Source organism: Syngnathus floridae, chromosome 8 (assembly GCF_059516105.1).
Source record: "Syngnathus floridae isolate MCC-2025c chromosome 8, RoL_Sflo_1.0, whole genome shotgun sequence".
In the NCBI taxonomy this organism is placed as follows: Eukaryota; Metazoa; Chordata; class Actinopteri; order Syngnathiformes; family Syngnathidae; genus Syngnathus; species Syngnathus floridae.
Window position 1 is genome coordinate 174144 of NC_142420.1, and position 10850 is coordinate 184993.

Genomic DNA, 10850 nt, shown 5'->3' on the forward strand with positions numbered 1-10850 from the left:
AACAGTGTTTTGGGGTGATTCTTTAATTGGCTGCATGTGAGAAAGTACACCTGTGCTCTCTTGTCGTACGTGTCAAACTCGCTATAGAATTGTACAAACCTTCTTGGAACACAACTGACGGTAGGACAAACGTCAACGTGAAATCAAATCAAAGTGTGCAAACGTTTGAGTGGTGTGTCGAGTGTGCAAAAACAAAGTGCGGCGGCGGCGAGGTCCACGTTTGGGTCACACGGACCAGCGACAAGGCGGCCACCGTCACCTGCATCCGGGAGACATCCGCACGCACCTCAACCCGCTAAGTGATTGCCAAATCTTCTGATCACCGTTTCGAGACCTTGCTCAACTCCAAACGGTGCCAATATTGGGAGAGTTAACCTCTCAATGGTAAAGGCACGCGTACCCGCTTTCAATTTGGCTGACTTACTACAAAGCGGACGTCACGTCCTCACTTTATATTTGGTTTTGCTTTGATTGACACATTAGTGGAAGAAAACAATCACTAAACAATGATCTGTAGCCCTAATGTCCTCATCCTATTGACATCATGATGACATCATCAGAGCCACACCGTGATGACGTCATCACGAGGATGTGGCGAAGGCACGCGAAAACAGCAAAAAAGGCAGCTAAAGGAAAAGTCGGCAGCGTGGGGACGGCTCGAAGGCTTTTGCGCACACACACGCACGTGCCGCAGCCTGAGGTTATAAATAATCAAGGTGACTGTACTGACAGAGAGGCTGGAGAAGTGCACCACTTCCGGCCTGAGTGGCTCCTCCCCCACCAGAGTCCGGAGGTTGTGAAGCTCACTCCTCCTCCTCCTCCTCCTCCTCCTCCTCCTCAGCAGCCATGACCTCAACCAGCAGCTCAGCGGTGCAGGTGGCCTCACCGAGATCGTTGACAGCCTTCACCGTGTACTTGGCGTCGTCGTCGCCCGACACCTGCGGCGGACACCCAGTGTAACAAAAAAAATCAGACACAGACTCAAAAATGAGACTTGAGCTGCAGTATGCAGTGAGCCCAAATGTTGAAAGGCCGAGTTTGGATTTTGCCACTCTCTGCTTTTCTTCTCCTTTCATTAAGGGGGCGCGCTGAAGTCCATTACCTCGGAAATGACCAGGCTGCAGTTGCCGTCCTCATCGTAGTCGATCTGGAAATGCCTGGTCTCCTTGATGGGCTGCTCGTCCTTGTACCACACCACCTCCGGGTCGGGGTAACCTGCCGAGCCAGGGCGGCTGGCCGGTTAAACCGGCGGCTGGCGAGCGGGCTAGGCTCTTACCTTCGATCTTGCAGTCAAAGCGTGCGGCGCTGCCCTCCACCACCTCCACGTCGCGGATGACGGCGCTGAAGGTGGGCTTGCTCTCGGCCTTCTGCTCCGGCTCCAAGCACTCCAGGAAGCGGTTGTCGTCTGAAAGGCACAGCGAGCGATCCGTTGCCGCCGCGTGCATCCGACATGTAGTAGCTCGGCTAGCTTTACGCTCATAAAAGGAAACTAACGATAGGCGGCCGGCGCTACCCCGTCGGGTGCCGCCAGAAGCCTTTTTTGCTAGGTCTTTGGATTCAGGCGGCTTTCCAAGTCTCGTCGGCCGGCGTACCTTCGGTGGGCGAACCCCTCTTGGCGTGGAGCCCTGCCATCATGGCCATGGACGACAGTCTGCCGATGGCCTTTATGGCGTGCCCTGTTTTCTGCCACTTGCGCCTCAAGATGTACTTTTTCATCCTCTCCTTGGACAGCTTCTTGGCTTTCATGGTGTTGGTGTCCTGCTTGAGCCAGCTGTGCTCCAGACACTGGGGGCAGCTCAGACGCGCCCTGAAAACACACCACGACACGAGCGTCCGGCCGGGACGGAAACCAGCGCGAGCGACAAGACAACCGACTTCATGTCCTTCTTGAGCAGCCGGGTGATGAAGTCCTTGGCGTCGTCCGAGATCTCGTCGAAGGCCTCGTCCTCAAAGTCCCACGTGGCCGAAGTCACGTTGGCCAGTGTCTCGTTGTCGTTGTCGCCCATGAAGGGCGACAGGCCGCTCAGCCTGCCGGCGACGGACGCAGGGCGCTCAGCCGACGGCCGGCAGGCTGCCGCGTGTTGCCCGCCACGCCATACTCACAGAATGTAGCAGATGACGCCGATGCTCCACATGTCGGTGGGGTAACCGATGGCTTCGTAGTTGATGACTTCGGGCGCCACAAACTCAGGCGTTCCGAACAAAACTTTGAGAGTTCCCGCGTTTTCTGCAAGAGGCGCGTGGGTCGGATTAGGAGGAGACGCCGAGCTCGCCGGTCCCGAAGCCGGGAAGCATCCGAGTCACCTAGACGCCTGGCCAGGCCAAAGTCGATGAGTTTGATCTTGCTGCCGGTCTTGTTGACGCACATGATGTTCTCGGGTTTGAGGTCCAGATGCACGATGCCTTGCTTGTGGATGAAGCCCACCCCGTCCACGATCTGCAGCATGTACTTGATCACCTCGCGCTCCGACAGCTCAAAGTCCTCGTCGATGATGCGCTCAAACAGCTCGCCGCCGGAGATCCTGCCCGGCACAGGAAGTCTCAATCAGCCATTTTGTCAGGTCACAGTCACGAGGAACGGTCTCAGGCCCGGTCCTTTGTCGACGGGCTTTTGACCTGAACTCGAATAAGAAAGGCAAACAAATGGTGATTGGACTGGCCAATCTCGGGAAGAGCACTGACATCTCCAGCACCACCACGATGTCCGACTTCCCCTCGAAGGCGTCTACGCACTGGACCAGCTTGGGATGATGGAGGCTGTTCATGATGCCGATCTCTTGCCGAACGTTGTCTTTGTCCTTGACCGAGTAGGCCTTGATGAACTTGCCCGCCCAAACCTTCTTGGTGGCCTTCTCCACGAGCTTGAACACCTGGCCAAACTTGCCCCTGCAGACGTCCATCCGTGAATATAGTTTGGGCACGAGTGTTTGGACATTGAGCCAAAGCGCGCACGCTTACGTTCCCAGCCTCTCCTCCACGTCGTACAGCTCCTTCACCTTCACGTCCGTTCGCACCGTCACCTGCCTGTAGTCGGGCTCCTTCTCCGAGTCTACGGCACGCACGCACGGGAAAGCACGTCAGAGCGGGAACGCCGCAAGAAGCAAAAACATCTTTTCAAATTAAGATGGAGCATTTGTCAAATTCTGGCTCATTGGCTCATTGGCTCGCCCCCCCCAATCTGGAATACCGTCTTCGTCCTCCTCCACCTCCTCCTGGTTCTCTGTGGGTGGAAGCAAAGAACACAAGCCGTTATTCCATTTGCTGGGGTCACGTCACGTCGCGCCGCGCCGCACGCTTTGTCCTCACCGTCTTCGTCCGCCACGGCGACGTCCTCCGACTCGGCGCTCGGCTCGCTGACGCCGTAGACGTTCTCCGCTCGGATTCGGAACTTATATCGGCGCTCCGGAAGAAGGTTCTGGAGGTGGACGGAAATGACCGTGAGACAAAGATAGTAAAGCCGACAAGGACATATGTTGGCCACAGACGCACTTGGACATTGTAGGATGTGCTGTTGCAGGACACGAGCGGCGTCCACTTCTGCTCCACAGAATTGTATATCTCCAGGTGGTATGTCTGGACGGCACTCCCGCCGTCGTAGGTGGGACCGTACCAGGACAGCGTCAGACTGGAACGTCTCACGTCCGACAGGGCCGGAACCTTTGCGGGCGGGTCCGGCTTGTCTGGAGGACGGAGGACATCTTTCTCACATCTGCCGCTACTGCTTTGCCAGCTAAATGTGTGAACAAGTTAGTGAGAGAGAGAGAGAGCGAGAGAGAGAGAGAGCGAGAGAGAGAGAGAGCGAGAGAGAGAGAGCGTGAGAGAGAGCGAGAGAGAGCGAGAGAGAGCGAGCGAGAGAGAGAGCGAGAGAGAGAGCGAGAGAGAGAGCGAGAGAGAGAGCGAGAGAGAGAGCGAGAGAGAGAGCGAGAGAGAGAGCGAGAGAGAGAGCGAGAGAGAGAGCGAGAGAGAGCGAGAGCGAGCGAGAGAGAGCGAGAGAGAGAGCGAGAGCGAGCGAGAGAGAGCGAGCGAGAGAGAGCGAGTGAGAGAGAGCGAGCGAGAGAGAGCGAGAGAGAGCGAGAGAGAGCGAGAGCGAGAGCGAGAGAGCGAGCGAGCGAGCGAGCGAGCGAGCGAGAGCGAGCGAGAGAGAGAGCGAGAGAGAGAGCGAGAGAGAGAGCGAGTGCGAGAGAGAGCGCGAGAGAGAGCGAGAGAGAGAGCGAGTGCGAGCGAGAGCGAGAGCGAGCGAGAGAGAGCGAGAGAAAGAGAGAGAAAGAGAGAGAGAGAAAGAGAGGCTGGCATGCCCAGGCCAAGGCTGAGCTGACGGGACGCGTGAGCGAACGAGCGAGCGAGCGAGCAGGCGAGCGGTCGTTCCTCCGCTGCCATAAAAGGCATCCGCAGTGCCTTCACGTTTCCCCCAAACAAAGATGGGTCAGTCCATGCCGACCCACCCTTGCACCTTGGCTTAGTAAGCCGAGACGCGGCGCTCGCGCCAAGGCTCGGAAGGCATCGACGCTCAACGTGCTAACAGGGACATGGGCCAAGACGTAGACGTGGCTTAGGACAAAGGTTTGCTCAAAATTACAAGGATGTGGGAATAAAGCACTTTGCACTTTTGCTGATTCTAATGTTCAAGCTAATGTCACGCCACAATGTCCCTTTATCTCTAAAATGAAAGAGGTTAGGTTAGCGGAAGGTCAAAATGTGTGTGGTGATAAATGAGAAATCCAAATAAGCCATTTTGTCGTTTACGTTGGCCTCAAATGCTTTGAATCGGCAAAATCAGAGTGGGATCAATCACATGATAAGGCGAGAACGCATGCTAATGTTCATGCTAAAACCAAGAGGCTAATCGCCAGAGATGGGAGCAAGTTACACATGTGCAAGTCTCAAGTAAGTCTCAAGTCTTAACCTTCAAATCAATCAAATCAAGTAAGTCCCAAGTCATTTTTTTCTCGGGCAAGTCAAGTCAAGTCCTTAAATAGGTCAAGTCAAGTCCAAGTCAAGTCCTTAAATAGGTCAAGTTAAGTCCAAGTCAAGTCACCTTCTTATTGCAATTTTACCTGCAGAATCTGATCTTAGTAGTGAAAAGACAAGATATCAGTAACTTTAAGTAACCATCATTGTCCAATGTGCATTAAAGCTGTATATACACACCTATCTAGATAAACAAAAAGCACTTAGTTGGCAGAATGGCCCTTCAAATGACGGACAAAGTTTGACGTTGTCGTCTGGCTGTCCGAAATGTTTTTGTTGCATATCTCGCACTGTGCTGTCCGTCTTTTCCCGTCATACAAGTAATTGCGATAGCCGAAGGTGATGACTCGCGGTACCGCTCCCGTTGACATGTTTGCGCTTGTCTGATATAAAGGGGCGTGATTCTCCAATAAACACATTCGGTAGGTAGACAGGGCACGACTGATTGATTGACAGGGTAGTGATCCAATCATGACAACGCCATTCTCAGCCTGCACTCCTACTGCGTTATTGATATTATTTTTTTAAATGTATTATTCATTTTATATTCAAACTGAAAACATAAACTAAATAACACTGAAGTCATTCAAGTCATTGTGTCTCAAGTCAAGTCCCGAGTCTTTAACTTCCAAGTCCAAGTCGAGTCTCAAGTTTTTTCATTTTTTGTCAAGTCAAGTCACAAGTCATCAAAACAGCGACTCGAGTCCAAGTCACAGTGACTCGAGTCCCCATCTCTGCTAATCGCTTACCCACGATGGTCAGGTTGAGCGCGGCCTGCCGGAGGCCATATTGGTTCCTCAGCTCCACCGTGTAGCATCCGCAGTGCTCCTGCTGTCCACTGGCGATGGTCAGCAGGCTGCTGCCGTCCGTACTGAAGATGGACGTCCCCGCCGCGCCTTCCTGGATCTGGACAAACATCACGCATGTTCAAAGCCGTGTCACCTCAGCAGTGTGACGACGCACGTACGCACGCTCACCGGCTTCCTGAACTTGAGCCAAGTGCAGCTGATGGGCGGGGCTCCGGAGAACTTGCAGAGGATCTCCACCTTCTCCCCTGCCAGGATCTTCATGTCCTCCGGGAACTGAACGATGTGAGGAGGCAGCGCTGCACGCAAGCACGAAAGCACATCAGTAGGCTCGCCTGCTGTGTGTGTGTGTGTGCGCGCGCGCGCGTGCGCGCACTCGTCACCTTGTTTAGGAGGTGTCTTGGCTGTAGGCTTCTTTATTCGCGCTTCACCTGAGAAGAAAACGCACGCGCGCACTGTCGATCACGTGGCATCCCGAGGCGCGCACCCTCTTGCACGCCTTCTCTTAGCGCGCTCCACCGAGCAACTCGTACGTAGTATCTTGAATCCTTTTTGACGAGAGCGAGTAGACGACATGAAGAGACACGCGTGCGTGTGAGAGTAAGATTTGTGCGTGTGCGTGTGTGTTTGCATGTTTGTGAGTGTGTGGGAGAGGTGGACGCACTCTTCATATTTGTGCGCGTGAGGTCGAGAAATGTGTGTGCGCCCGCCAGCAGCGTTCGCTGTCTGCATGTCCTTATTGGGACAAAAAGCGCGCGCGGCCAGGCCACTGGCTTCTTCTTTTTCTACCGTGCATCTATCCATCTATCTATCTATCCATCTACCCATCTATCCATCTATCTAACTATCTATCGCTTGTCGCCATCCTCCACTCTTCTTTTTCTTCTTCCGACGGCTCAATTGGCTCAACTTACTCTCGGAGGTGGCCGCCGTCTTCTTCTTGTTGGACTCCTTGTCAGCCGCAGACTTTTCCGGAGGATCTGCCGCCACGGACGCATTTAAACACTTCAATGTGAAAAATCAAAGATGTCATTTGCGAGCGCGCCTCCACTTACGACCGAAAAGCTTGTCATTGTGAGCTCGCACATTTCCGACAATGAGTCGTTGCTGAGTGGGAATCCCGAAACAAATTTGTGCGGCGGCGGGGGCGGCTTTAGCGCGATAAGTTCTCTCTGCGCCATCATATCAAATTGAAATCTGGGAAATGGACCGCCCCCTGGTGGCCGCCGTGGTGCCGGCGGCGGCGGCGCACACCCCAGAAGGAGGCTCGCTGAATTCCATCATGAAGCCAACGCGCTCTTATGGGCTTTACTTTCTATTTGACACAATTTGTTGTGTGTCGGTACAACTCGATGCGTCCTCTCGTAAGTGGAGGCGCGGGCGCCACGTGACGTCTGAAGGCCGGCTTTCTTACCGTCCACCAGAACCAAACAAGAACATTCGGCCCGGCCCGCCGAGTTCTCCACCTTGCATTTGTACTCGCCTTCGTCCTCGGGCAGGGCCTTGTCGATGCTCAGTGAGCACACGCCGCCTGTCGCACGCACGCACGCACGCACGACACAGGCAGAAAAGAAAACATTCTCACGTAATGTACGTTCAGCCTTTCTGATGAAAAAGCAAGATGCTTTTGGGGCACTCCTGAAAAGTGATAATTTGTCGACCCAACCCGATGCCAGTGTATGTCACTTGGATACAAATGAATCAATACAGTGGTCACGCGAGTGGCACCCCTGAACCTTGCTACCTTTTGTGCGTGTATGTATGTGCGTGCGCGTGTGCGTGCGTGTGTGCTGACCTTGGTTTTTGATCACGATGAACTTGGAGGCTTTGATAAGTTTCCCGTCAAGCGTCCAGCTTGCGTCGACGTCATCGCAGGCCGGGTCCAGTCGGCACTGCAGATGCAGGCGCTGGCCGTCCAGAACCGTCACGTCGCCCAGCTTCTCGGTGAAGCGCGGCGTCTTGGCGCCGCCGCCGCCGCCGCCATCCTTCAGGCAGTTGTTGACCACTTCGCCGCCATCTCCGTTCTTGTCCACGCCGCCTGTCTTCTTGTCGTCGACGGCAGCGAGCGCGTTCTTCTTGGTGGGTGCCTGGGGCGGGCCGGCGGCCTTGTTGGCGCCGCCACCCTTCTTGCCCAGCACGGCACGGAAGTCCACCTGCGCGGCGGCACCGCTGGCCGCCTTGCGCTGCTCGTCCTCCATCTTGGCCTTGACCCCCTTCAAGTTGGCCTTAAAATCCATGGCAGTCAGGCGGTACCCTCCCTCCTTGTCCGTCTCCTCGCCGCTCGGTGGGCGGGCGTGGAGCTGCTCCCCGCAGCCTTGTGGTGCGCCTCCTGAGCTCCTCCTTCTCCTGCTCCCAGCTTGGCTTCCTGCTGCTTGTTCAGGTGTTTCTTCCGCCTCTGGCTTGGCTTGTGGCCAATGGTGGTGGATTGAGCCTTCTTCTAATTTGTTTCTGCTGGCTGCTTTTGCTTTTTTTCCTCCCGCCCTCCCTCCCTCCCTCCCTCCCTCCCTCCCTGTTTGGCTCGCTGCCACCGGCTGCGAGCTTGTCCGTCTTCTTCCGCTTCCACTTCTCCGAGTCCCTGGTGTGGTTGGTTTCAGGTGTGGCTCACTTTGCCAGCATGTGTCCCTCCTGGTTCTCCTGCTCCCGCCTGCCCCCGTGCGCCTCCTTCTTTTTTTGTTTTTCTTCTTCTTGTTTCCTCCTGGCTGGCCGCATGGGCTTTGTGCCACTTTTACTCTCCTAGTCCTTGTTCTTCTCCCTTTTCTTTCTTCTGGTTGGTGTTCAGGTGCTCGTGCTGCCCGTCAGGCCTTCTGCCACTGTGGACTGACTGCCGCCTCCTCCTCCTCCTCCTCCTCCTCCTTGGCGGATGGAGAGAACGGGAGAGTAAACAGCTGGGTTAAAGCCCCTGTCCTGGAAGAGTAGCGCTGCCCCCCGCCCCCTGCATCTGGGGCGCCGAGGGGAGAGGGGGGGATCTTACATCACATCAAGTGAGCGGCGTGGCCAAATAAGGTCATGGAGTCTGAAGACCGGTGAAACCGACTTGCCACGGCCTTTTCCACGTTCCCACGGAACGCCACACTGGGCAGGAAGTGGTCGGGTGCTCTTTTCAGGGCCCGCGTCAATCAAAGGTGACAGTGATCTCACGGCACACCTGAAGGGAAGCCTCGGAAGAGACCTACCGCTCGATGGTCGGATTAGCAGGCTTTAGGGGGGCGGCATGATGGATAGGGGAGGCGCAGGCTGGAAAAAGAAGCTAGCACATGAAAACAAGCAAACGGACTTCATTCAGTATGTGAGTGACAGACTGGACGTACGTCACGCCGATTGGACGTGAGGAAGCCCCCGGGCCAATCGGCTGCCGGAGGCGGCGGCCAATCCCGCGGCAAGTGCGCACACTCATCCGAACACAACATCCCGTTAAACAGGCACGCGCGCACAAGGACCGGGTTCTGTGTCAGACGACGGAGTGAAAAGGAAACCCAAACTCCTTATATGGTCAAGAGCAGCCAGGACACACTCGCACAAACACACGTCCAGGAAATGACCCCCTCCCCGCCCCAAATTCAAAGGAAGACGGCTTTTCAACAAATCTGTAAAATACTTATAAACACTGAACAAAAAGCTCATAAACAGACCAAGTGTGTGAGTGTGTGTGCATGTGTGCGTTGTCTGCGGGTGGGGGGAGGGCAAGTGAGGGTGGGGGCAAGTATTTCCTGTTTCGAGACAATTTTCCAAATCAAATGCGCAGGATGTCGTGCGCATGATTTGCAAGTGCAGCATCTTGCAGCATGGCCACTCAAGTCTTTCTGTCCTCTATTTGTCTGAAACTGTCCTCACCGTGTCTTCTTCATGTTGATATGTCCTCACAAGGGCTACACAAAGACACACATTTCCACTTCATGCCCTTCTTGGGTGGACTTGAGCTTTTTACTGTGTGTGTGTGTGTGTGTGTGTGTGTGTGTGTGTGTGCAGCATGTTTTGTCTTTATAAGGCCTCCTGCTCTCGCATGAGTTTCATGCTCCTTGGTCTTGAGCGCACGTGTGCATGCCTGGATGTGCGCCTGGCGCCGTCGTCTGGACGCTTTGGTTACTACATGCTTCACAAACAGAAGGAGGCCATCGGATTGTGGACAGGCGCGCTCGCACACACACAACACGCCACACACACGCGCGCACACACACACACACACAGCATACGTCTTGACCTGGATGTTCAGAGCGGTCGCAATGCAAAAAATCCAATCTTGGAGCACATAGACCCCAGAAGGATTGGAATAAAATCAGACCGGTCTGAAAATTCAAAACGTCACCAGTGACATAGAGCTACGAGCAGAACCGTTTGGACATCGGTGCTGAAAAAGCTTTCAAAAATCCAGCGGAGAGCCTGAAATGTCCTGCAAAGATGCCGTTGTGGGACGTTTTCCATAATCGTTCACTGGCCATGAAAATGGAGCCTCCTCTGTCAGGCTGGGAACAAGGCGGAGGACTCGGATGCAGAGTCGTTTCTTTCTCTGATTTATTCCAGCACACACACTGATCAAAAGTACAACTCAAAACGCCTCTTGCGAGGGAAAACACGTGGCAAAAAGTTCAAACAAAAGCGTCGCACTAGGGCGAGACAAAAAGGCTATGGGGATCAAGGCACTAACAAAAAGCGTCGCTCGGTGGCGAGACAAAAAGGCTATGGGGATCAAGGCACTAACAAAAAGCGTCGCTCTGTGGCGAGACAAAAAGGAGGAATCTTACTGAGAGCTCGGACGTCAAAGAATCGCTGGTGGTCGGGACGAGGCAAGACACACTGGCACAAGACAAGGGGAAGACACGGACTAAATACACACAAAAGGGCGGGGACACAGGTGCTGACAATTAGTGTCAACTACACAGGTGCACACAATCGGGATCAGGAAAGACAAGACAACCAAACACCGAGGAAGGAAACCCGAACTGAAACGGAAGGGATGACAAAATAAAACAGGAAGTAAAGTTACGACACCGACGAGACAGAAAACCGGAAAAATAAACGCGACCGCATGACATCCTCACGTGACAGGTGTTGAAAAAAGACACACGCACACACTCCAGC

The 10850-nt window shown here is 54.5% G+C and overlaps 1 protein-coding gene across 1 annotated transcript; it reads right to left on the reverse strand.

Moving 5' to 3' along the window:
* Nucleotides 1–7: 7 nt before the first annotated feature.
* On the reverse strand, nt 8–8264 carry LOC148393717 (myosin light chain kinase, smooth muscle-like). Its single transcript, XM_088382783.1, has 18 exons — nt 7570–8264; nt 7189–7305; nt 6689–6754; nt 6158–6205; nt 5946–6073; nt 5718–5874; nt 3490–3680; nt 3307–3415; nt 3188–3220; nt 2959–3049; nt 2683–2886; nt 2305–2522; nt 2104–2227; nt 1876–2028; nt 1593–1807; nt 1277–1405; nt 1103–1215; nt 8–938 (listed from the first exon to the last, which is right to left on the reverse strand). Exons 1-18 carry the CDS (start codon nt 8009–8011, stop codon nt 804–806), a joined length of 2673 nt encoding a protein of 890 aa, XP_088238909.1. The 5' UTR covers nt 8012–8264; the 3' UTR covers nt 8–803.
* Nucleotides 8265–10850: the final 2586 nt, after the last annotated feature.

What these genes read in the sequence shown, in the direction of transcription:
- LOC148393717 (XM_088382783.1), bottom strand. Translation starts at nt 8,011, where the DNA reads ATGGATTTTAAGGCCAACTTGAAGGGGGTCAAGGCCAAGATGGAGGAC. An exon ending in CGCCGTGGCGGACGAAGACG is followed by an intron (nt 3,221 to 3,306) that starts GTGAGGACAAAG and finishes TTCCACCCACAG; the next exon opens with AGAACCAGGAGGAGGTGGAG. An exon ending in TGGCCTGGCCAGGCGTCTAG is followed by an intron (nt 2,228 to 2,304) that starts GTGACTCGGATG and finishes CGCCTCTTGCAG; the next exon opens with AAAACGCGGGAACTCTCAAA.